This window comes from Rattus norvegicus, chromosome 19 (assembly GCF_021556685.1).
Source record: "Rattus norvegicus strain SHRSP/BbbUtx chromosome 19, alternate assembly SHRSP_T2T, whole genome shotgun sequence".
NCBI classification, from domain to species: Eukaryota; Metazoa; Chordata; class Mammalia; order Rodentia; family Muridae; genus Rattus; species Rattus norvegicus.
The window spans coordinates 10,074,457-10,100,341 of NC_141552.1; the positions used below are offsets into that span (position 1 = coordinate 10,074,457).

Below are 25,885 nucleotides of genomic sequence, written 5' to 3' on the forward strand. Positions count from 1 at the left end.
TGAGGAGGGTGAGGAGGAAGAGGGTGAGGAGGAGGGTGAGGAGGAAGAGGGTGAGGAGGAGGAGGGTGAGGAGGAGGAGGGTGAGGAGGAGGAGGGTGAGGTGGAGGAGGGTGAGGAGGAGAAGGGTGAGGAGGAGCAGCTTTGCTGCTTGGATTTCTTACTGGAGTGGACTCCAGAGCCAGACCACCTGGAGTCAAATCCCTGCCCCTGTATTTTCCTAGCTGTGTGTCCTTAAGTTAGCGACACCATATTTGGGCTTCATTTCCCTCTCTTGTAAAGAGGATTACAAATCAAACCCACCTCAGCTGTCACTGTAAGAATTAAGTCTATTGCTCTCCAAAAACGGCCTTGAACCCGGGTGCACGCAGGGTTCCCCTGAAGTTAGATTGTCTCTGTGTACCTTCCGTCCAGTGTACTCCTGCCCTTGACCCAGACCCTCCCCCACCCCAACTCCCTATCCCATGCTTCCCTGCTCAGGCCTCTGTCTATTGCAGGTGGCCAGCTTGGCCTTCGGAACACTTGAGGGGAAATTCCTAGAACATGAGCCTCCCTTCCGGACGGAGTATTGGGAAGGCTGTATCGGGAAGGCTGTGACCCCACCCAGACAACTTCCCTCCTCTTAGCTGGCCCTGGCTGTCACAGGCTGCCAGGAGCTGGGAGAGCAACTTGGGGGTGGGGGTGGGATTGCTCTTAAGACAACTCAGGGATAGCCACATGGGTCAGGAAGAGTACTGTCCTATTTATCCATTCGGCACATATCTGTCTGAGCCCCTCCCAGGCCTACCCATATATATGCACCTGCCACCCAGCTCACACCTGCAAGGGCAGGATCATAGGATGGGACCCTAGTGCCTCCTGCAGGTACCCTAAGATCTGGTTACCCCAGTCCCTGCAGCTAGCCACCTGGACAAAATGAGGGAACTCTGTGTTCTAGAAACTAAATCTCAGAAGCAGAGGCCCACTTCCTGGGGACCACCTTCAGCCTGTGCAGATGGAGAACAGCAAAGCAGACCAACCTCAGCTACCAAATGCCACAGCACTGCCAGAGCCAATGGCTACCGAGAAGGTGGATTAGCAGCCCCACCTCGATAGTAGCAGCAGCATCTGGAGACTACTGTTCCAGGCTTACCATTTTACAGATGTGGAAACTGAGGCCAGTAAAAGGCCATCCCTCCCGAGCGTACACAAGGCTGCTGCCAAGCCCTCTCCTCCAAAGCTCCTGAGGTACACAGGGTCACCCGAAGAGAGAAAAGCAGGAGCTGTGGGGGTCACAGGCACACGGTAGCCAAGTCCAGCCTAGAGAGAAGTTGCTGGACTGACAACCCCTTTTCAGGGTGGCTGCTGTTCTTGACCTTGGCTTCCAGGAAACATGCTGAGAACAGGACACGCTGAGCCAACCTCACACAATGGACAACATCACAGGGTCCCCAGGGATTCCCCAGGATAGAGGTGAGGGCTAAGGCTGTGTGAGCCCCCACCATTCCTAGCATGATTGGCTATTGGAGAAAGGGCCTGGCATGGTGGGCAGCAGCAATCTTAGAGCTCACTTTCGCTCCCAAGGCCTGAGTCACTTCCCCTGCCAGCCTACGTGGACCTGCGTCACCTAGACACCACCAGTCCCTGGAAAACCCATTTCCTCTTAGATGGAGGTGGAAGTTGAATGGAACAAAGAGAGCTCTAGATTAACCCTTCCCAGGCAGATGCCTCACGTGTGAGGGGGACCCCTTTATACACACCAGGGTTACAAGTTATCCCAAGGGTATCTATCATAGCTTTAGGCCTTTGCTGGGATATGTGCTTGGGCTCTGAATGACAGACTTCTACTGTTGACCTGCTGCTCAAAGCCCAAGGCTCCAGGAGTACCCGACTTCTTCCCAGCCATACACAGCCCTTTGTGCCTCCCTGACAAGGGCTGGCTTCATCAGAGGTGCCCCAGACTGGCAGTGCACTGGGACCTACCCCAGGAAAGATATTTTGAAGGACATAGCCTGGGTTCTTGCACCACAGCTCAGGTGGGGCCGAGAGCCTGGCTTCGGTGGTATCCAGTGATTGACAGGCTACACATGGTGCCCAGCAGCCTGACAAGGGTCTGCTGCATTTACTCAGCTGTGCAAGAACAAAATCTGGATAAGAGACAGGGGCAGCCTGGCTCTCCAGATCCCTGTCCCTTCCGCACGACATGACATATGGTCCCCCAGTATTTGGCAAGGTGCTGGTCATCTGAGGGGCCTCCCACAGGACAGCTAGAGATGGAGATAAAGCCAGATAAAGGGACAAGGGAGCCAACCGTTTTCCAGGTCTGAGACTCCTGCGACCGACCTGGGGCCTATCTCGGGAGACTGAAGAGGCCTCAGCTTACCATGGGCTACTTTTTAACACAGGGAGGGCTGTAAAATGTGTTCCTTGAGAGCTATGGAGACTCAGGGAGAGGGCGGGAGACGAGAGGAGACTTCCCAGTATGAGCATGCAGAGCTGCTAGTGTGTGTGTCCTCGAGCCCAGGTGTGTGCATTTGCAGTGTGCAGCGGGTGAGGAGGAAGGGGAGGAAGGCTCAGTCTCTGTAGAGGAGGAGGAGGAGGCTCAGAGTGGGAGTGGGCACCGGGCTGAGGGGATCCTCCCTCTGACACCTTCCAGGCTTGGCTCATCAGTACAACTCCTCACTTGCAAACACCACACAGCCACACGTTCAAAGGTGTTTACCAGACCCAGGGGACCAGCGCTGCCCCTCCCCGTTCAGTCAGGGCTCACTCGGCTACAACCCCAGCCTCTGCGCACACTTGTGAATGCTGGGCCCTGCATCCTGCATCTGATCCCGCTCCACAGTTGGGTGACTGATACCCAAGCAAGCTGACCCCTCAGAACCTACCCCTCGCTGAGAAGAGCAGGGTCACAGGACAACATCGTGACTTCAGGCTTCAGGAATCTGTCTAGACTGCAAGATTATAAAAATCAAGTTGGCACCTGCCCTGGAGGCTGGCAGGTTCCCAGGTCTTACCCGCTAGGGCAGAGCTCACTTTCTGTGTTGCTTGTTTGTTTGTTTTTGTTTGTCTCTCACTTAGCCCAGGCTGGCCTTGAACTCACAGCAATCCCCCTGCCTCAGCCTCTCTGGTACCAGGATTACAGGCTGGAACTACCACACCAAGCATGGCTAACATATAGGACTATATAGGACCATATAGGTCCAGATAGGACCATCTAGGCCCAGCCTTGCTATAGAAGACTGCACAGCTAGCACAGGACTCACCTTCTTGTGATTTTTCCTGCCAACATCCACGAGCTGTAATACCCTTGCCAGCCCTGCCCCATAGGGAAACTGAAGGAGAGGAGCTGTGAGCATTGAGTGCCAGCCCAGCAAAAGGCCTGTGGGCACAAAGACTGCAAGGCCTCAGCAGTTGTTCATTCTGCAGCTTCTTGCTCCTGCAACTAGGCATGCACATGGTGGGCAGGGGGCTAGGAAGGTTAAGGACCATCACCAAGCCCGGAATGAGCTAGCCTTGGTCACTTCCTTAACTGCCCTTACCCACAGGTCCTTCTGTAGCGCTAACCTGTAACATACCCACGGTCCCCTCGGCTCAGGCCTCTGCCTCCTTCACAGCATCATGGTGACCAGTAGGAAGCACACCAAGTGTGGGGCTCAGTGGGGATCTATCCAGAACAATGAAAGGGACTCTGGAATCCAGGTCCCCTCCAGGAGGCACTCAGAGCCAGCACCAGCAGCATCCAGAGTGGCCCAGGGTCTCAACTCTTAGCCCACTCACCCCCGACTAATTCTAAAACAATGCTTGTCCAAAGGCAGGGAACTTTAGATGCAAAGGGCTTAGAGTCGTGCCATGACTCAAACCAAGCCCGTCTGACCTCAAAGCAATGGTTTCAGCTACTGTGGCTACTACATCCCTTCCCTCCTCCTTTCTCCCTGGCCTTACTGTGGGAAAACTTGCCACTTATCCTCTGATTAGAGAGACCTTTGGACCCTACTTTCTCTTGGGCCTTGGCATAACAAAGCCTCTCATAAGCCCCACAAGTAGAAACAGTGCACACACACACACACACACACACACACACACACACACACACACACACACACACACACATACACTGTCTCCCGCCCCTTGTTTTCCGAGCTGTCCCAAGGCTATTAGCTAGCACGAGATGAGCCACAGAAGTCATTTAGGCTGCAGTGTTCCCCGGGGCCCCTCATCACCATCTCAGACACTTCCAGGCGCATTCAGGCTGATCCTGCCTCCCTCTGTCTACAGCGGCAGCTCATGGGGAAAGGACAGCGTGGTGCCTGACCCAAAGCAATCCGGTCCGTTACAGCCGTGCAGTCTCCTCGCCAGCTAGGCTCATGTTCTAGTCTCCAGCAACTAAGACACTGGAGGAAGCGAGGAAAATGGGAGTCTAGGGATGGACATGCTCAAAGCCCCGAGGAATCTTGGGGCCACTGGAGAAACTATGGGAGAGGGACGGGTAATGCCCTGAGGAATCACATCTGTCATACCATAGGTAGCCCAGTATAGGCTAAGGCTTGGGCAGTCTAGGGACTCTGGTGCAGCCCTGGTCGCTTCTTGTCCCTGAGTGCGCTAAGCCAGTTCAAAGCCAAGTGTCTAGTACACAGTCACACAGTTGTATTCAATGAACCACTGTGGACAGCCTCTTGAATCGGTACACGGGGCCAGCATCTGACTCCCAGAGTTAGGTGGCAGCAGTTACAAAGAGGCCACCTAAACCGGGAATCTTGAGCTAGTCTGCCTCTCAGTGGGCCTCAGTTTCCTACTTGGTCAATGGGCAACTATGACCCCTGTCCTCTATAATGGGAGACTATGACCCCCATCCTTGGCCAATTTAGGGTACATGCATTAGGAAAAGTCCTACCTTTGAGGTGGCAGTGAGGGACAAAGAAGACACACGGCCCTGACTAGACTTTCTTCCCTTTCAGACCACAGCTGTCTCCACGTCCCCTCAAAGTTCCCCTTTCCCCATCTGCTTTCTTGAGTTGCCCAAGGCCAACCACTGGCTTTCTGGGGGCTGCGCTGGGCTCCCCTGGACCAGGCAGAATGCCCATCTGTGGACTGTAGGATCTTTCTGTTCCCAAGGTCAGCTACCAAACCTCCTTTCTCTCCTCCTCCTTTCTGGCCCAGACGCTGCCAGCTCAGGGACACAAAGCCAGGCAGCTCCCAACTATGGCTGGATCCAAGGCACTAACCAGAGGCCCCCTCCCTGAGCACACAAAGGTTCTCTCAGCTCCTCTGTGACAAGCAGGTGCCTGCCCCTTCAGTAATACAGCTACACTCATAAAATACAGCTACAGCAATACCATAAAATACTTCAGAAAGGCAGGGCAGGACTCAAAGCTCTTGGAGCAATTAATACATTTATTTACGTGCTTGCCTTTTGAGACAGTGTCTCTCTGTGTAGCCCAGTCTGGCAATGGACTTATAATTCTTCTGCCTCAGCCTCCCAAGTGTTCAGATTACAGGCCTGAGCCACCATTAACACATTTAATCTTCTTTTTAAAACCCATGAGAAAAAAGTCCATGACCCACTGAACAGATGAATGTGTGGCCCCCAGGGAAGTCAAGTCACCCGCTAGGGTCACACAGTGAAGAGTGAAGCTTGTGTGGAAATATAGGCTAACCCCAGAAGAGGCCCTCTCTTGAATAGAAAGCTTACGGGCTAGTGAGAGCGTCTCTTTAGAAGTCACAATGAAATGGTCTCCCTGGGTTAAGCACACTGCCCTCTGTGCAAGACCCCAGTTCAAAGGTCTGCATGAACTTACCAGGTAACAACGGATCTCGGATCTCGGCTCCTCCCTGGCTCTTCCCAAGGCTGTGGTGTTACCAGCTCTCCTTGTCCAGCTACCTTCACCACCCTTCTCTGAGACCTATGCTGTGACCACGGCTACCGGCTACAGCTGAGACTCAAAAATGTTCAGCTAGAGAGAGAGGGAGTGTGGCTGCCCCTAACCACTTCCTGATGGCTCTCCAGGCTGTTCGTGTCCCCTTAGAGGGCCAGCTATGATGGCCTCCAGGGTCCCGAAAACCCACCACCCATTAGCTACATGTCAGTGTCAGAGGAGGGAGGAGGGAGAGGATGCAGGATTACAGGAAAGAGAGCGAAGAAAGGAGAAGAAATGGAGATGGTGGAAAGCAGGAGAAGGGAGGAAAAAAGAGCCGAAAAAGCAGGAGCGAGTCTACCTGGCTTTCTCCTCCAGGCTAGAGTGACTGGATGAAAACTCCCTGTTTGCAGGCAGCAGAATACTGGAATAAGGGACACTTTCCCCTAGAATAGGGGGCTGAAGGTCGCATGAAAGCCTGCCCCCCAGTCACCACCCCCTTACTAGCGCTCCAAACAAAGGGGGCGGGCGGGAAGCTGGGCTGAGAAGCTGGGCCTCCAGCGCCAAGGGGGAGGAAGGGGCGCAGGTGACAGCAGCCCCTGGCAACCGTTCCCCTGGCAACCGTTGGCAGCTGCATGGACTGCGTCACTGCCTGGCTTAGAGCGCGGGCTCTCTAACTTGTCTGTACCAAAGCATGAGCGCATTCATCCTAAGGCCCCCCAGGCTAGGCCGGTGCTGGCAGGGACAAACTGGGTTCACATGTGAGAGAGCAGGTCCTAGAGTATCAGGGATCTGTCTTGAGGGGACCCCAAAGCCCCGGAGCACCCAAGTTCTCTAGAGAAGCAGAATGGAAGATTTATGCACAAACTCTTCCAGTCAGTCAGCAATGACATTTTTTCCTTGGAGGGTAGAAGCATGAGGGAAGGAAGGACTTGCGATGTAGTCCAGGCAAGTATGCTGTGTGTATCCCCTTAGAGGACCAGCTATGTCTGACGGTCCTTCCCTAGGGTTCCCCGACAACACACCGCCATTAGCTAATGTGAGCATCTGGGGAGATGGGTGGGGGGAGATACAAGGTTACAGGAGAGAGAATTTGCTATCCTCCTGCCTCAGCCTCGAGTCCTGAGCTCTCAGATGTGTACCACAACTTCTAACCCCCAGAATGACTGTGTGGTTTTAGAACAGGATGGGAGTTAAGACCCTTGACCAAATGAGTACCTGTTGGAGGAGGGCACTTGCTGCCTGCCTCCCTATGGCCTTGGCCACAAGTCAGGTGGCCTACCCTCTAATCCCTACCATTGGCTGCAGTAAACAGAGTGTATGCCATCCTTCCCTGAAAAGGCCAAGAGTCTGCCTCCTCCTAGAAGCCTTCCCAGATTGCCTCGGCTCACTCAGAGTCCCCTTCGTGAGTCAGCCCAGGCCTGAGGCTCCTTCTGCTTATCTCTCTTCAGGCACTCCCAGACTATGGATGGAGTTTCTGGGCTCTCTTTTCCTGTCCAAGAAGAGAGCAGGACATTCAAGGCTTCTGAGGCCTTGCACCTAGCACTGGGCGTTTTAGAAACTCATTTCTACCACTCTGAGCCCATGCTGAACCAAGACTCTAGAGTCTGAAGAGAGGCTGTGATTGCTCAAGGCTACCTCGCTGGGAAGGGCAGGATATGAAACTCAAAGGCAGATCTCTGAGACTCTAATGAGCCATCTCATCCCGTCTGGTCCCCTCCCCTTAAACAGGGCACTCACTCCTTTCTAAGTGGGCACAGCTCTTAGCTCTGTGACCCATTTCTACCCAGTGAGTCAAAAGGGAAGATATTCATCCCAGGAGGTCACCTCTGACCTCCAAACTTGAGTGAGAGCAGAGAGGTAACTAAAGGCCTCCAGCTCCAGTCAGCAGCAGATAAGGACCGAGTGGGACTCTGAAGGCTGAGGCACAGGGTCCCAGGCCTCTAATGAGCCTGAGTCACTGCAAGACTTTCCTCAGAGCACCTTTGACTCTAGGAGATTCCACGCCTCAGGTGGAAGGACTGGCACGGGCCCTGGGAAAAGCAGCTGGGCTTGGAGCCCTGAGCATGCTAGCCCACTGCCTCCAGCCCATGGACCCAGGCCAGCAGGCTGCCTCGGTCAGCAGGCCACTATTGTCTCATTGCCAGAGCCTGGGACCATTCAGGCTCTATTTTGGGTCTGGAGGAAGAGGAAAAGAAAGCAAAGAAAGGAGCTGCTGTCCTGGGGTGGGGGTGGGGACACCTTCCTCTGCCTCCAGACAGAGCTCCAAGACCCACTGGCTGGGAAGGTAGCCATATTGGATCAAAGGACCCTGAGACCTCAAAGAAGCCGGTGGGGCACTGAGGTTCTGAGAACCCAGGGGGAGGGCACCCAGACCCTTAGTACACACTTGGTACTCACTCGCTGTGGCGAGAAACCAGGGCACGACCACACATCCCCATTCTGCAGCCCCCGAGCTTCCTCCCTATCTTCACCCATGAGAAGCCTGGCATTGCTAACAACTGCTCAGAAACTGGGGCCTGGTATAGAACCATCTCTGTCCTCACTGAGCTTCTGAGCAGAGGGAAGGAGGGGATCAGAAATGTCTATCGGATGTCCGAGGCTCAGAGTAATAGAGCTGTCAACACGAGTGTGACCCTGGTTCCACCTGTCACCCTGCCCTCCTCACACCCACCAAGTCCAGTTGCATCCCCCCCAGGGCCTTTGCATATGCTTCCCCCACCCTCACCACCACCACCCCACCCCCCCCGCCACCATTGTGAGCACTTTCTAAGACCTCCCCACCCACTGGCCTTCTATGGGCCTTCATTCAAACGTCCCTCTCCTGAAATGCCATCTGTGACTCCCCAATTCAAAGTGACTTCTGTGTCCGTCACGGTGTCTCTCTCTAGTGACCTGTTCTATTTTGAGGGCCCTAGGTCATTTCTGAAGTGGCCTTGCAATTAGCTTGTTTGCTGTTCTTTGGTGGCATATTCTGTCTTCTTCTTCTTTCTTTTTAAGGCTATTATTGTTGTATGTAGGTACATGTTTGTCTCGTGTGTGTGTGTGTGTGTGTGTGTGTGTGTGTGTGTGTGTGCGCACGCACGTGTGCATATGAGCACAGGTGCTATGGAAGCTTGAGGTATAAGATCTCTATGTCTGGAGTCAAGGGTAGACTAGCGTGAGCTCCCTGACATGGGAACCAAAGTCTGCTAGAGCAATGTTGTCTCTTAGCCACTGAGCTGTCTGTCTGTCTGAGTGCCTCTGACACCCCAGCTGGCACAGCGTGGGGCCACAGCAGCTGCTCAGGGCAGCTAGCTGAACTCATAAGCAAATGAAAGGAATTGAGGCTCAAAGCCAGGCCCTAGGCTCTGTCTCCCCAACAGCTGGTTCCTGATACTGTAGATCCAGGCTCAAGACCAGGGCACTGAGCTGTCCCTAGCCTCTGACTAGGTGAGGAGTGCACGCCCCTCTGCTGGTCTGCTGGGTGTTGGGTCAGTGCAGGGATCCCCCAAACCATGCACAGCCTGAGAGCTGTGAGAGTCAGAAACTCCAGCCTGCATGTCAGCCTAACAAAAGCTCTGAGAAGCCCTGAAGCACCCCTAGGTTTTCTTACTCCTACCCCATTTCGGGGTGAGAGGGGGCCCCACTCCAAAGGCTTCTGGATTGCATGACGTCAAAAATCCCACCAGCACCCGTAAACATGGAACTCTGGGTTTCTTTTCAGGCAATGTTACCAGCCTGGACCCCTCAAGGGCCTGCTCTTATGGTGTGGGATTAAAGGAACCCAGGAAGAAGCTTCACTTAGGAAGTCGGGTCACAGTATTATTCTGTGTGTAGAGCTGGCTTCCTACAGAAAACCTGAGGTGATCAGGAAGAAGTGCATGCTGGGGTTTAGGAGCCCAGAGTGGGTGCCTCCCCAAGACTAGGATTAGGCACACAGAACAGAGTTAGGGTGCAGCAGGGACCGCATGCCTGTGAGCTCTGTGACGTGCACCCCACACCTCCACTGTCACCTGTGAGGAGGGATTTTCTTTCCAATCTCACAGCAGAGGAAGCAGGCTTGGGAAGGAACATGCCTAGGGCCATGGAGCTGGTAAAACTGGATCCCAATCCAGTCTGTGACTCCTTCGTCCGTCTCCACTGCACTCTTGCAGCACACCACCCTTGTGTGGGCAGCACCACAGGGCGGAGTGCTAGCTGCCCGTGCCATTTGGCCGAGGTCGATCGAGATGGAGACCCAGAGAGGTTTTACCACAACCCCAAGGCCTCACGGCTGAGGGACTGTACCAGACCAACCCTCTACACACATGTGCTGTGTGAACACCACTGTCTTCACAGAACACATTTACTGCAGCTTTGAACTCTGGTCCCCTTAGTACAGAGACAGTGCTGTGCTGAAACCCACAGTGGGGTGTCTAGGGAGACAGGCCAAGTGTCTTCCCCAATCACGGCTGGTGATGGCTCATCCTGTGCCAGGTTCAGAGACCAGGCCCTACCAGCAGGGATCCCAAGAGGTTGGGGCAAGCTCATCTACTAACTGGAATACAGCTTACAGGAGTCTGGCAAGAAGGCTCCTTACTGCCCCGCCCACTGCCCACACATCCAGCAAGGTGATACAGCCAGCGCTGTGGAGGAGGAACAGCAGCATGGACACCCTGCCCAGATTCAGGGATAGACGATGATCAAGAGACTGCAGACCCTGTATATGGTTGCGTGCCTTTCCTGACAAAACAACCTCCGTCACTCCCAGCTCCTCACATGCTGCTTAGACAACATCCCTGAAGATGTAGTGAGATGCACCAATGGGGGAGCTCAGTGTAGTGACCATCAAAGCAGTAGGGGGGGCATTACGTCACTCACAGACATTACCTGATGCACTAGAACTACCCACATACTGTGTAACACTTGACAACACTAAAGGATGTGGTCATTGGGGTCATCCCCCCAGGGTTGAGAAAGCTCGTGGATGGAAAGATTGTGAGGAAGAGCCTCATGATCCCCCAGGTCCCTTCTAGATTTTTTTTTTAATTTATTTATTATATATGTGTACACGGTCACGGTCTTCAGACACACCAGTAGAGGGCCTCAGATCTCATTACAGATGGTCGTGAGACACCATGTGGTTGCTCGGAATTGAACTCAGGACCTTTGGAAGAGCAGTCAGTGCTCTAACCACTGAGCCATCTCTCCAGCCCCTGCTTCTAGATCTTCTCTGACCAACTTGAATACAAGAACAGAAAGTTAACTACCTCCAGTGGGAACAACCGTGGTGACCACATGGGAGCAAGACTGATCCCAGGCAAGTGACCAGAGTCCAGGTCCCTGCCACCATGGACTGTCCAAGAACCTTCACCATCTCTGAAACATGGATTGGAAATTTCAGCCTTGGAGGACCAGAAATACCAAAGACAGAATGAGGGTTTTGAGCAGCAGTGTGGAGGCCACAGTGCCAGACTATTGGTCAAACCCAAGCCACTTGGCATGTGCCCAGATGATGATACAACAGACAGGAATCGGGCTCAGGCTCAGAATGACTCAGCTGTCCTGACCAATGTCTAAGGTCCACCCCTCACATATGTCACATCAAAACAGGTGGGTCTTGACACCTGTCACCTACCTCAAGGTTAGAAACCCAGGCTTCCAGAAATAAAACTATACGCCAAGAACTGGACTCAGCTGGCAATGGCCACCCAACCCAGGCCTTAGGGACCAAGGGAACTTAGTACAAAAGAGAGTGACTATGGAATGCTACTTAGGTCCCCAGCCTGGCTGGAACCCAGGCATCTTCTCTGAATCCAGGACGGTGGCCAAACAGGCCATAATCTAACAGCAGGCCATGCCTAAAGGTCACCTCCCCTTGCTGTGCCTTTCGCAAGTGCACCTTCCATGTCTTTCCCTGCACTTGAAATTCTAGAGAGAAGCCTCAGCTAAATGACTGACTGTAATACTAACTGTGAGGTCATCTCTCTTGAAGACTGCAGAACCTAGGAGACCTGGTGACCCTAAGTCAGTGTCAAAATGGGCTGCCCTCCCGCCACTACTGAGCACCTGGGAGTGATGAACGCAAGCCACCATCTACTGAGAGATTTCTCTTGCAGACAAGCAACATCTGTCTAAAGGGCCATGGGAGTTCTACAAGGTCAAGGTCTACAGTGTCCTTCTCCTGAGAAAAGGAAGACACAGTAGACACGGTAGATGGCAAAGACTACTCATCATGTGTAGTCTGTCCGTCCACCATCTTACTGCAGCCCTCCCCAGACAAGAGCGTCTGTGCACCCAAGGACCCCAGAAACAACTCTGAGGAAGAGGAGTGGCTCTTGAATAAAACTGATTGTCTTTCAAGTGATACCCAGCAGACAAGAGTCTGGCAGTATGGCCCCAGGCCTTAGGAGGCAGGATGAAGTCCCAGACAGGACGATCCTCAGAGCAGCCAACCAAGACCCTGTCAGTGGAATATCTGAGGGTATGGGCTACCTATCGATTGAAGCCTTCCTGATAACGTGACATCTTGACAAAGGGCAGACCGTTTCTCTGGGATAAACTTGCTGCCGCTCCCCCAGAGAAGGTTCCAGAATGGTACCACTAACGGCAAAGCACTTAAGAGAACTGGGAAGGAAGCACTTAATGTCTCATGGCTCTCAAGATGCCATTGTTACTCTTGCTTTAGAACTAAAGGAAACCGGGGTGGGGGCAGGGTGGTTAACGCACCCATCCAAATTCACACAGCTGCAGGCGCTGAAATGGAGCCAGGCAGACCCAGAGCCCACACTCCTAACCACCTACCTGATCTATGCTACGGCACTGCCAAAGTGGGCGATAGAGAAGGTCTGGGGCAGATTAGGGTGAAGCCTACTTCTCCTGAGCCTTAGCAACATGTGGCTAAGGGAATCCTTCGCTCCCCACGGCGCCTCTTGGAGATTCAAGTGCCTTCATCCTCGCCTTACTGCAGATGAGACTCAGAGCAAGGAAGTTACTGGCCAGACGAGGCAGCTCCTGATCGTAATCTCAGCACTTGGGAGGCTGAGGTGAGACCACGAGTTTGAGGCCAGCCTGGGCTACACAGTTATACCCTGTGTCAAAAAGCAAAAAAGGAAGAGTAAGATTGAAGAGGAGGGGAGGAGAAGAGGAAAGGGGACAGTAGCGGGAGGACAGGACAGCAGAGGGAGGGGAGGAGAGGCCAGCGCCAGTTGCTCAAGGTTACCCTTCCAGGATCTGAACTTAGTTGAGAGTCAAACACCCTGAGTAGCCGAGCGGGGCCTACTGAGGACTCCCAGAAGTGCAGCGGGCTGACTATACATTTGTAGCCCGTGTTGCCCTCTGTTCTAGCAACAAAGCTTACGAGAGGCAGGTCTGGTTCTTTCCCCTCGCAGGCAGGAAAGCCGAGGTCCAGAGAAACCGACTTTTGGCAGTATCACATGAGTCTCTGGTGCTCACCCACTTTCTGCCACAGGAACTGAGAATCCAGGCAGGTATCACTAGAAGGAGGTGGGCAGAGGCCTGGGGACAGAAGGGTGGGATGAAGAGGCAGTAAGGACAGTTTCCCACCTTATCATTTTGGAGTCAAAGTGGCCCTGAAATGGGGAAGCAGGCTGAAGTTATTAGCCACAGAAACATGGTCCAGCTTCTCAGCACTAAGCTCTTATCTCTGCCTGCCTGGAATTGTACTCCAAACACCACCGAGGGCAGTGCCAGCCCAGGAGCCTGGTGCCCAATCATGCTAGCCTTGCTGCCGACACAGATCAGACTAGTCGGGGGCAAGCTGACTCTTTCCAGTGTCCTGCTCCCCCACAGGCCTTGGAGATAAGAAGGTGATGACTGACTTCGGTATGCCTATCCATCCAACGGGAGCCAGAAAGACGAATGCAAACTCCCCATGGTTCAAGAGCTATTATTCTGAATGTTTTCATGTTAACTCTGTGGTGCTCGGACCGGCCCCCTGAAGATACGGTTAAAGATGAGGACACAGGCACATGCCCAAATCCACACAACCAGGAGGGGGTATAGCCAAGTTCTCTTTGAGCAAGTCTGCCTGAATTCCATCACCAAATGAATGGGCTTGCCAGTGGCAGGGCATGGGCAATGCCCTCCTACAACCAGCTTAGGACCCAGACAAGGACCTCCTTGCCTCACCAGAGAGGCAGAAAACAATTGAGACACGGAGCCCCAAAGATTTGAATCCCTCACCAGGGAAGCCACCTCACTCCCGTTCTTTGTCTTTAAGCAAGCACTGAGCCCATCATGGAAGGTTCAGGATTGTTCTAGTCCAGGCTGGGCTTCCAAGGAACCTGGAGAATTCAGAGCACATGGCCTCAGACCACTTCATGCCAGGCAGGCCAGTGATTAGCAGCGGGCAAACCTAAGTCCCTCTCGTTGGCAGCTCAGGCCTGCTCTCAGAATCTCCAGGCTCCCCAGGGGCCCCCAGCAACTCCAGATGGGGCTGGAGGTCCAGAGCCTGGAGCAGGGACAAGCTCTCAGCCGAGCAAGGGATGGCTTGCCAGTGCTCCACCCACTGCATTTGAGAGGCCCCTTTGTGCCAGCCCTGCCCTACCCCCTCTACTTGCCATCTGCCAGGTCCCTGGAGGCTGGTCACCCTCGGCTGCCGGGTGGACTCACATGATGCCCCCATCTGATGTGAGTCAGAAAGTAGGGCCACTCTGAGGACCTCCACCCCGAGGGGGAGGGTGCAACACTGAGGTTTGGGTCCTGTGTGTTGTCATACATCCCCCAACCTCCCCAACAGCACCTCTACCATCCTTATCGGGGCCCTGACCCTTCCCCTACTGACTAGAAGCTCATCCTGCATCCTGAATCCCAGTGAGAGCTCGGCGTCCACTGGAGAGGAGATCGCCCACGGGGGGCCCTTCACGGCCGTCCTGTCCATGTCTCTTTCTTGTCTATGCAGGATCCTGATAAGCAGGCCATCCCCGCAGAACACATCATAACTCCGTCCGCTCTCTTCTTTTCCCTTCTCGTGGTTGAACTATCACTTCTACTTCTTTTCCCTTAACCAGGAAGCCATCCTCTAAGCCTGAGGCTCGATGAGCAGCTAGGGGCTGAGCTGTCAGGGACTGAGCAGGCGGATCAGAGACACAGCATTCATTCTGTCCTGCCCACCCTGCTGACCGGTCCTCTCACCATTGCTTCCCACAGCACAGCATTCTGAAACCTCTGTCGTGACAAGAAGTATGCCAAAGTGGCCCATATCAAGCTGCAGTTCTGTGGCTGGCCCCATGCCTCTGAGCTTTCATTGTTCCCCCCAAATTCTCCCCATATTATATTCTCTGCCATGGACATTCCAACCATCTATGCCCGGACACTGCCCCTCCCTCCCTCTTCCCTTCTGCCCAGTTTAGGGCCAGACACCCCTTCTTTCTCACAGTCCCAGAGTTCCTGCCATCTCCTCCCTCCTCTGCAATCAGACCTCCTCACCAGCCTGTCCCTGACAGGATGGTGATGCCACTTACAAGCTGAATAGGAGGACAACCTCCTAACCAAAGATCATACCAGAAGACAGGATCCCCCTGCCCAGGTCTCTAGAAGCCAAGTCCTCAGCCCACGGAGCACAGTGGCTAGGGTCACCCCCATGCAACCCAAAGAGAGACCAGTTAGAGTGACTTTGACCAAGTTGGGATGCATCTCAAGTTTCCTGGTCCCCTAATAGCAAAAGGAGATGAAAGTCTGGCCCCAAAAGCTAGTACAGACTCTGAACAGGGCAGGGAAGCCCACACCAGGACCGGCCTGCGCTCTGGGGACCCCTTGGCAGCATGCAGCTCCCAGTGACCAAAGCTTGTTCTTTCTGACTCCTGGGAGGAGGAGCTGGAGGGAGGGAGCCCCCTGCAAGTTCCAAGTGACTTTCTTTGCCTCGTTGCTCACTGTGCAATAGGGAGAACAGTCAGCGCACAGTAGGCACAGCACACAGTAGGCACAGCACACAGTAGGCACAGCACACAGTAGGCACTTAATGCTTAAGATCAGCAACCTCCCTTGGGGGGAAGGGAGAAGAGGGGTTCTGCCTCTACTCAACCCACCCCTCTCAGTAAAATGAGCCCCTTGGGGGCCCTAACGGGCACCACACACAGATGGCTGGTTGGAGAGTAGGGAAGACAGGAACCCTCCCCCCATTTCCTACACCAGGGGAAGGGGATTGAGGTCCTATCAGGCCCAAGCAGCTGGGGGCCCTAAGGACTTGTGGTTAGTGGGTAAGGAGCTCTTGGCCTCCCTTCCCAGGACTCTCGCTCCAGGTGCCTCCTGCTCAGACCAACGCTGTGCTGTGCCTTCGTTCCTTGGTCAAAAGTTGTTAGACTGCCCTGGTTCTCTAGGGGCCCCTTTCCTGTCCCTAAGGGAATCTAGAGGGGAGGCTACTGTCAGGGGCACCAGGCTCAGTCTACCACAGTGCCCTCTTCCGGAGCCCGGGTCCCCATCTCTGGACTTGCTGTGTGAGCTCAGACAAGCTGCCTGCCCACTCAGAGTCTCCCTACTCCCACGGGGCTTCTTCATAGCCCAGACAGGCCTTGAACTTGAACGCCTTCTACCTCTACCTCCCCAAACACTGGGATTACAGATGAACGCCACAGCCTAAGGCTGAGAACAGCTAGTCAATCAAAAGGCACAGAGCATTGCCAACACACTGTGGGCTCAAGATTGTGCCACACCAATAGGGACTTGGCTTCCCCAGTGCCCAACAACTAATAGTTTCAAAAGTTCTGTTCCTTCTGGCCCCATTCTGTTTCCAGGCACCTCTCGGTTTACACACATCTCTACCCCTGCAGTGTACTAAAGCCCCCCAAGGTCCCTTTACATTCTACACTTTCTGCTTAGCAGCCACATGCCCTCCCATCTCCTCCCACCTACTGGCCACCCCCTTAGTCCTGTACCTGGTGCCATGCAGCGGGTTCTGGAAGGAGCCAGGCAGCTGGACCACCTTTCAGGATTCACCTCCAACGCTGATTCTTCCAGTCTAAGTCTCTGGTAAGAGTGTGAGCGAGAGCTAGCAAGTGCACTGGCTGGGGTGGGGGGAAGGCTCCTACCAGCCGGCAGCCCCCTTTCCCATAGTAGAGACCAGGCGGCAGCCTGTGTGGAGCCGGGAGAACCGGAGGACCGGGGGAGGGCCGGGACACCCCCCTGCTCTTGCTCGGCTCCTCCCTTCAGGCTGGCGATGAGATGACTGGCGAACTGTGAGTCATGGCTTTCTCAGAGGGAGGCAGGGCTGACGGAGGTGAGGCGGGGACCTTGGGGGATGCCCATGACTCAGGCCTGGCAAGTGGGGACCAGGGTCTCTCCTCTCATCATCCCAGCACCCTGGTGACAGTTTCAAAAATGGGTATGAGCTGGGATGAGTGTGTACACACACACACACACACACACACACACACACACACACACACTATTGAGTCCCTGGGGGCTGCTCCCCTGAAGTTCTTTCAAAAAAGCCAGTTTGCCATGGCAACAGGCCACTCGGATGCTGCCCCTTCCTCCAGGCCCAGCCAACAACTATCCCTTCCTGAAGGACAGTCTAACCTCCGTGGCAGCAGGCAGAGCCAGCGCTGACTGGCAGAGCGGAAAGCACTCCAAGAGGAAGGGGGTGTCAGGCCGCCTGGCTGGAGGCCACATATGGCTGACTGCTGACCCATGTCTCTGAGTGTCTTCCCAGCAGGGAGCCAGACCTCAGTCTCAACCTTTCAAAACTCACATCCTGGACCCTGAGACCCCAGGGACTTCCGGAAATAGCCTGTCTATCAGCTGAGCCAAATGGGAAACTGAGGCCCAGGTAAAGAGTCATTCCAAAACCTCAGAAAGAACAATTTGGGAGTGAGCCAACCCCATCATGCCTACTCTGGCTGCTGTCTGTTAGATGTACCATCCACCGCTGAGGTTCACTGGTCCTGCACAGCCCAGGGGGTTGGGGGAAGGGAGGGAAGTGGGTGGCAGGGGGAGTGTTTTGGATAAACATGGCCCTCCAGAGTGAAGCCTCCGGACTTTGCTCTCCCATACCCCATACTGTGTGAGCAAAATGAAGCACCGGAGAGGATTTCACAACCTAATGAGGGCAAGTGGCAACAATAACACTAATGGCCGTAACAAAATAGCAGGCCTTGCAGCTCGGCATTGCAGACTTCCCTCTGCCTCCTCCCTGCTTCCCAGCCCCTGCCCAGACAATTAATGAGTCCGAAGGAATTCTCCAGGAATGTGGTAATGAAGAAGGAAGAGGGGCAAGGGAGTAGGGGGGGGGGGGATGATGCTCAGGGAAGGTAGTTAACTTCTTCAAGGTCTCACAGCTGGGGAAGTAGAGGTGGCAAGCAGGCGCCCAGTGGTCCACTGCACACCACCACCACTCCGTGAGATGCAGCTGGCTCTCGGGCTCTCAGCAAACATCCAGCAGGTACAGGCCCTTAGCCTCAACATCTCCACCATGTCTCCACCATACAGAGCAGGACCGTGTACAGAGAAAGCAAGGGGCTCTCAGCCACACCCTCCAAAGGCTGGGTGTGGACCAAATGGCTCCCGAGCCCAGCCGAATATTGGAGAAGTTAGGAAGTTCAAGAAAAAGAGACCTTCAGAAGAAACTGCTAGGGGTAACAGCAACAGGGGTGGAGAGGTAGGGAGAGCCATTTGAAGGAAATGGATCCAGATAATGGAAGATTTTGAAAAAAAATCCACTCTCACAGGAAGGATTGTGCTCAGGGCTCAAGTTATGAAAAATTGCCAGAAACCTCAGATTTCAGATATGCCCCAGATCTGTCTCATAAGAACCTAAAATTTAACAGAATTCCCAGGTGGTTATCCTTTTGGCCTGGCTCTCCTCTTAAACTGGGTGGGTATGACGTGAGGTGTGGACAAGTGGCTGAGCTCAGGCCGTGTCTTGAAGATAGAGACAGAGAAAAGCTGGGGTAAAGTCTTGTATCCAAAGTCTGAGACAAACAAGGCTGAGGAAAGCCAAACAGGGAAAGGGGAGGTATCAAAAGCATCCCTGACATGTATACATGTCAGGAGTAGGGTGCAAATCTGGGAGACGGCGAGAAAAGGCTACCCTAATGCAGAGTGGATCTGTAGCATTAGGGAACCACATGTCCTCTCTGGTTCCCATGGCTACTAGAAGCACCAGGCCAGGACTCAGCTAGAAAAGGGCTCCACAGGGAGGGCTGTGGGACTACAGGCTGGTGACAGAGTCAGCATGGGGTGGGGAGCACAGGAAGCTGACAGTTGCCCCTTCTTTATAAGAAATGGAAGAGAGAATACTGATGCGGACCCCTGGCCAACTGGCTACAGCAGACTCCTCTGCCAGATGGTGACTTGGGCAAGCATCTCTACCCAGCTACCCCTTCGCTGTTAGGCGAAGACAAAATATTAGCACCTGCTCTCTGGGCACCAAGGAGAGCTCTTCAGGGACACAGGAACCCATGGCTATGGATTAGAAAGCAACAGGGAGGGGTTGGGGATTTAGCTCAGTGGTAGAGTGCTTGCCTAGCAAACGCAAGGCCCTGGGTTCGGTCCCCAGCTTCAGGAAAAAAAAAAAAAAGAAAGAAAGAAAAAAAGAGAAAGCAACAGGGAGGGCTGCTTGCTGGGGCTACTGCCCCATGGAGTATGTGGCTGGTACAACTTCAAGGGACCTTCAGGCCTCAATCTCTCTCTAACCTGCCTAATAGAACGGGTTACACAGCCAGCCTTGTCAAGAGGAATGAGCTGAGTCCAGCCTTGACAAAAAGCCTGGAAACACACTGCCTGGTCAGAGGTGGGTTTTTAACTCTACAGAAAGAGCTCAAGTACAGGCTTCTCTTGCAAGCTCAGTGTCCCTGTATGTTTTAGAGCGTAATACCCAGCACATTGATGCTAACATGAACACAAGGGCTTCTCTACAACAGGAATGCCTGGTGCGTTTATCAGAGATGGAAACTGAGGCACAGAAAAGCGACCTTCCCAAAGCCACCCCCACGATCCTGTAGCCAGTAATGCAGATGTGCTAGGGCTGTGCTCCCAGCCACCTCCCCGCTCCCTTCATTCCCGTGGGAAAGGCTCCTGCCCGAAAGCGTGGGGGAAGCCACAGCCCCATGATAAAGCCACCTCGCGTCACATCGCCCCAGGGTCCAGCAAGGATGGGGGTGTCCATGTGACTCAGTCACCCTTACAAAGGCAGCTGTGTGCTAGTGCCCAGGACAGCCTTCCCCACTGGGGGGGTCTCCCCTTCCCCTAGCCGGGGAGAAGTATGAAAATATGGCTGGTCCAGAGGAAAGGAAACAGGGGCCTCTCTCAGCCATTAAGGTGGGTTAAGCCTCACCAGGATTCAAGCCTAGGCTTGGGGTTCAAGGATATCATACCAGATAAAGTGGAATAAAGGCCAGGAGAGGATGCGAGTTGAGTCTGCCCAAGTCAAGTTTGCCTATTTTCTGAGACCTTATTGGGAGTCCACTCTAGGTCCTTGGGGATGGAGTTAAGCTGGGTGGCCCGTTTACATTTACCTGCCTCTCAGATTTCCTAAGCCCTAGGGTTGTGGTCTGGGGAGACACTCCCCCACCCCCACCCCCAGGTCTCTCTTTCTGGTCCCAGGGATGTTTGATCAAATGCCAACAAGAAGTGGCCTTGGTCCCTAGCATGGTCACATGACCTTTCTCTCTGTGCGAACCTCGTTCCTGCCTGCTGGGAAGAAGCCAATCCAGTGTCTTGTTCCCTAGCCAAGTTCATGCTGGCTGCCTCCAAGGCCACCCCCACTGGCTGCCATGAGAGGTGGGCATGCCTGGGTGCCCAACTACCCGAGGCTAGGCAAAACTGGCTAAGAGCCTCCTGTTCGTGTGGTGGCATGACAGAATGTCTGACCCTCACCTTAGCAACCCCCACACCAAGAGCCCGCCAGCAGGAGAGCTGGAACCAGCTAGATCTTGCTCAGAGAGTCAAATTGGCTGTGCCCCTGCCTCTTAGCATTCAGAAGCCCCTGAGCTCAGGGCTAAGGTGAGCACCTTGAACAAGCCCTCACGAATCCTGTCCTAAGTCTGTTAGTTTGGGCCTGTCCTTCAGGATCCAGAGACCTAGAGTCCTCCAGGGAGACCCTACCCATCTCTTAACATAGGTTCCCTCTGCAGCCCAGGTTGTCATGATGAGGTTCCCTGCTCTGCCTCTTCAGGACATAACTCTCTGACCTATACTCTGCTCAGAAGCAGCCTGGCACAGGGGAGCCACTGACTGAGGCTCCAAACCACTCTCCTGGCTGCTTTGGTTCCTTCCAGAATTGCCCCAAAGCTCTCCATAACTGCTGTGGGAGTCTAGCATCAAGCTGCTGGGCTTTGATCTTTGCATGCCTCAGTGTCCTCATGTGTAAAATGGGTATGGCACCCTCCTGACCACTGGGTTTGCTCTTGAGCATGTGTTGAAATATATATGTGTGTGCATGTTTATGTGCACATGTGTGTGGAGGTCAGAGGTCAACACCAGTGTGCGTCTTCCTCCATCACTCTCCATCTTATGTGTTAGATGTTTTAGGAGTTTTATGTGTGTGTGTAACATGTGCAGATAACAGTGCCACGACATGCATGTGGAGGTCAAAAGATAACTCACAGAAGTTGCTTCTCTCCTTGCCTCATGCGGGATCCAGAGATCTAACTCAAGTCATCAGACTTGAAGGAAAGCCCTTTAGCTAAACGCCTTGCTGGCCCTTCAAATTACTTTTTGAGACAGAGTCTCTCATGGAACCTGGAGCTCTCTGATTCAGCTAGACTTGCTGGACAGCAAGCCTGGAGCTCCTCCTGTCTCTGCCTCTCTGGGATGCAGGCACAAACTACCAAGCTTGGGACTGTGGTGCTGGAGAATCCGAACTCAGGCCCTCCAGCTTCCGCAGCAAGCATGTTGCCAACTGAGTTACCTCCCTACCTCTGTGAGTCTGCTCTTAAAATGGCTCCAGTGTGCAGGAACAGAGGGACTTCGACCCTCCGCAGGGGCCACCCTGCCTCAGCTAGAGCGTTGGACCTGGTCTGAGGTGACCAGCATTCCCCAAAAAGGCCATGTCAGCGGCTGCCAACTGTTCCACACTCGTACCCAGGCTATGCTGCCCCTCCCCGGGTCCTGTCCTGAGGTTGAGTGGCAGCTGCTCAGGCACCAGAACTGGTTCAGCTGTCTCTGATCAAGCAGAGAGGCATTGCAGTATCTGTGCCAAGGCAGGCAAAGGAAGCCCCCAGAGAGGGTGAGTGACTACGCTCAAGACGTAGAAAGGATGTCTTGCCCATAGAAAGGATGGGTAAGGCATGCTCCGTCTTGAGGAGAGCACTATGCCAGGTCACTCACTGCCAGTCTCCAGGACCGGAATGTTGGCTGTGTCCTCATGTGCACCCACACCCCCTTCCCCATACAGACAAGCACAGATACTTTGTGAGAGGTTGGCTCGGGGAGACTCACTTGGACAGTCACAAAGACACTCATTTCCTCACCTGAAATCCCAGTAGGCTGCCACCACCTCCTTCCCTTTTCCCTCCCCCTTTCTTTCAAGATATCGTCTCTCCATGTAGCCCAGGTTGGCCTGGAACTCAAAATGGATCTGCCTCAGTTACCCTAGCGTGGAGATTACGCCCCATCCATCTCCAGCGCTTCTCTTTTGATACAATAAAGAGCTGGAATCCTAAGTACTTTGCAGAAATCCCGCAGAGCATTCCCAACCCCAACCCCAGGAGACCCGCCCCCAACACCTCCTGCCTTCTGCATGCCCCTCTGCCCAGCAGCCAGGGAACCCCCCCCCCCGTGTCTCCCATTAAGTGCTGGGGTGCAGGTGGCGCAGGCGGCATAATGGAGTGATATCAGATGCTCATTAGCAGGGACCCACCGTGCAGCCCACACGCCTCAGGGAGCCAGACTGGCAGAGGCAAAGCAGCGGCGCCAGCCGCCCACCTTTGTCTGGTTGGGTGGGGGCCATGAGCTAGGGCTGGGGGCTGGGCACTGGGGCTTTAGAAGCAATATTTGATTTGACATCTGGGGCCCTGTCTACCTCCGTCACGGTACAGCTAGGGTCATGGATCCAGTTGGAAGGAATGCCAGGGTCCCGCCGAGACCACAGCAAGCCTGAACTTTTCCTTCCGGTGCAGATGCATTTTTGGGGCCACCATGTGGGGAAGCAGTTGGTAGGACCCTTGCAGATGGGGACAAACCTGGGCTGACAGGCAAGGGGACCTGTGGCTGGCAGCAGCAGAGACAGAACTCCGTGAGCCCTGCCCTTTTGCTGGCTTACCAGGAAAGGTTGCCTGCCCCCTCTTCCTCCTCAGAAGTCAAACAACCAGGGTGAGCTGCTGCTAAACCGGTTCCCCCGCGGATCTCAGGAGGAAACTACTTGGGGAGCATTAGGAACGAAGAGGAAAATGGGGTTCATGTCCGCCAGTCTTCATCCACACGCCAGGGCCCAAGCTTCACTCTGGCCCTCATGGCAATGGTGCCCTTCTGGGCAAAGAGGGACACACCTCACATTCAGCCAACGTGCCCCATTGGCGTCTCTTGAGCATGCCCAGCCCACACTCTGCGCAGCAAGGAGTATCCTAGGAACAGCTAGAACCTCTAACTTAGTCGTTGCCTGGGAGACATGATCCAGCCCACTCACAAGAACCCCCAAGCACTGCGCTGCACCTGAGACCAAGGTCAAGCGGGCCGAGCCACGCCATACCCGCAGCCCTCTCTTACCTCCGTCTCCCAGTCTAACTAACAGCAGCGTCTTACCTCCAAGCCTAGGCAGGCCCTTCTGTTGATAGATAGGCTTTACTGCTGGTGCCTCTGCCTCCTCCTTCCAGGTGCCCAGCACCTAGTCTGAGCCTGTCTAGGCAGCTGTGAACTCAACCCAGGTGAGGCTCCGCCTACAGGTCTAGCTTCCGGTGCCAAGTGCCCTCGAACACTCCTAGGTTTTCTGGCGAAGCTTTACAGGGTCTTCAGCCTCCGTGGACTTTTGGCATCTCTTCCCTGGTTAGTAAGAGCTGCCTTGTGGGAGGCTGGGATCACACGGTCTCGGCGCTTCAGAGACCCTTTCGGGCTGTGGGAGGCATGCTGCCACGCCCACACACACCTGCAAACTGCCAGCCCTTTGTGGCTTCTCCACCCTCTTCCGAGCTGGGGCCCCACCTGAATCCTGCCCCTTATCCTGTCTACAGCGCAATACAAACTCAGCCACAGGCTGGATGCAGGAGGGCTCCGGGACTGCGGGTGGGGTTCTCAAAATGCCCTGCTGGTCTAAGGCGGAACCAGAGCAGGCAGAGGGTGAGGGGACAGGGACGGAGCTTTTTTGCTAGGGATGGGTGGTGGCAGCTGCCCTAGGTATCTTGGGAGGATGCCAAGGGGAGAAGTCCAGGCAAGCTCCACCCTGCAATGGAGAGGCCCTGTGGATGCAATTCCCTCAGACACTGCCACCCACCTCTTTTTCAAGTTCTTGCAATCAGTACCAGTATCAGGGGGGCGGTGTGTGTGTGGGTTCTTCTGATGCACAACCAGCTCCCTACATAGAAACCTGCTAGCTGAGCCATACTTCCCTCAGGAAGCCAATCCAAACAGAAGCGGATCCTCTGAACAAGAGATATCAATCACGGCTGTGGGCTGAGGTGTCCCTCCTGTAGGATTTACCTTGGAAACACCCCCACCCTCAGTCCATTTTGTTTCTTGAGCCTCAGATCAATCCCTCTGTTTTTCTTGTCTATGAACCCCAGCAGTTACCACAGCAGACCCAGAATAAGGTCCGTTCTACAGGAAAGACTAGTGAGTGGATAAGAAAAGAAGATGGATGGATAGGTGGATGGACAGATGGACCAGAGGATGGATTCCATCACGTTTGTAGAAAACCTACTGTGACCCAGGCACTGTGCTGGGCATAGGAGAGACAGCTACGAGCCACACACCTGCCCTCTCAGAGCTGCAGGGCTACAGATGACAAATGGATAAACGATAATCTACCCAGAGCTCTAGTAAGAGTAATGGGGAGGAAAATACCGGTGAGGGGAGCAGTGTTAGATTCTCAGTGGGAGATGATGCTTGAATACAGACAGCATCCAAGCAGGTAGCCTTTGGAGTACCTAGAAAAGAGCATTCTGGTGGACAGAAGGGCAAAGGCGGAGGGGTCGGTGATTCTGACTTAAGGGATGAGGAGGAGAAGGTTGCTCACGGCCGGCCGTGCAGCTGAATGAAGGACCCAAAGGCGGAGACGAGACCACAGAGGAGAAGGATCTCGAAAGGGAGCATCAGTCCCAAGATGATGCCAGCACCTGCTTACTGGCAACAGCTCTAGACGGGCCCTGCCGAGACTCTTCAATCCTACCAAAATGCCTTCCTCATGAGAACCCCTGGCTACAGGGTGGGCATGCACACTTCCTCTGCCCAGCACAAGCTGGATCTCTAGAGCTGAGCAGATGGGGAGTGAGAGGGCCCACAGGGAAAGTCTGACTTCAGTTCCTCGTGGCCCCCAGAGATACCATCTGTCCTGATAAGGACACACAGGGGAGTCCCAGTGATTTCCTGTATGCCCACCAGTGACTCCCTAGCTTGTGAGATCCACACCCACACTTCACATCTTCCCCTGTGTCTTCAGCCCTGCCCCACCCCACCCCCACGTGTGATCTAACTACTATTCTGTCACCTGATCTCAAGGACTGGTGCCAGAATCCTAGTCTTGAGCTCACTTTTGCTGGGTTTCCTTGGAAAGGTTGCTTAACCTCTCTGTGCCTCAGACCACCTATCAAATGGGGACCTCTGCTTTTGCTGTGCTTGCTCTCCAAACATAGCAAGAATTGGAAGGTTTTGTGTGCCCTGGCAGTGCAGGCACCGTGGATCGTTTGTGAGTCTGGAGGCACGGTCTCCTAGCGACCCAGACCATCCCCTAGGATAGTGGGTTAAGGAAATAAAATGTAACAAGAGCCTGGCCAAGTCTCAGACCTGCCACCTGCAGAGATGAACTGTAACCAACCAGACCCAGGCAATCAGTCCTGAGCTAAATGCAAATCGTGGGGCACTGACTCCTCCCTCATCCTGGAGGGAGTAGCTACCCAGCGCTGAGGGGGCAGAGTACTCCCAAAAAGGTCAGAGTCAGGTACAGAAACAGGCTTGTAGTCACACCCAGGCAGCTGAACTCCAGA

General features: G+C 54.2%; 1 protein-coding gene across 15 annotated transcripts in view; it reads right to left on the minus strand.

Annotated features, from left to right (window-relative positions):
* Positions 1-23,775, minus strand: part of Adgrg1 (adhesion G protein-coupled receptor G1) — a 37,078-nt gene extending 13,303 nt beyond the window's left edge. The window contains exons 1-3 of one of the 15 annotated variants that reach the window (XM_087593948.1): positions 23,493-23,581; positions 16,688-16,778; positions 13,248-13,310 (exon numbers count right to left, since the gene is read on the minus strand). In XM_087593948.1, the coding sequence (XP_087450074.1) occupies positions 13,248-13,310; positions 16,688-16,697 (73 nt within the window). In that variant the 5' untranslated portion in view covers positions 16,698-16,778; positions 23,493-23,581. 15 annotated transcript variants of the gene reach the window in all.
* Positions 23,776-25,885: the final 2,110 nt, after the last annotated feature.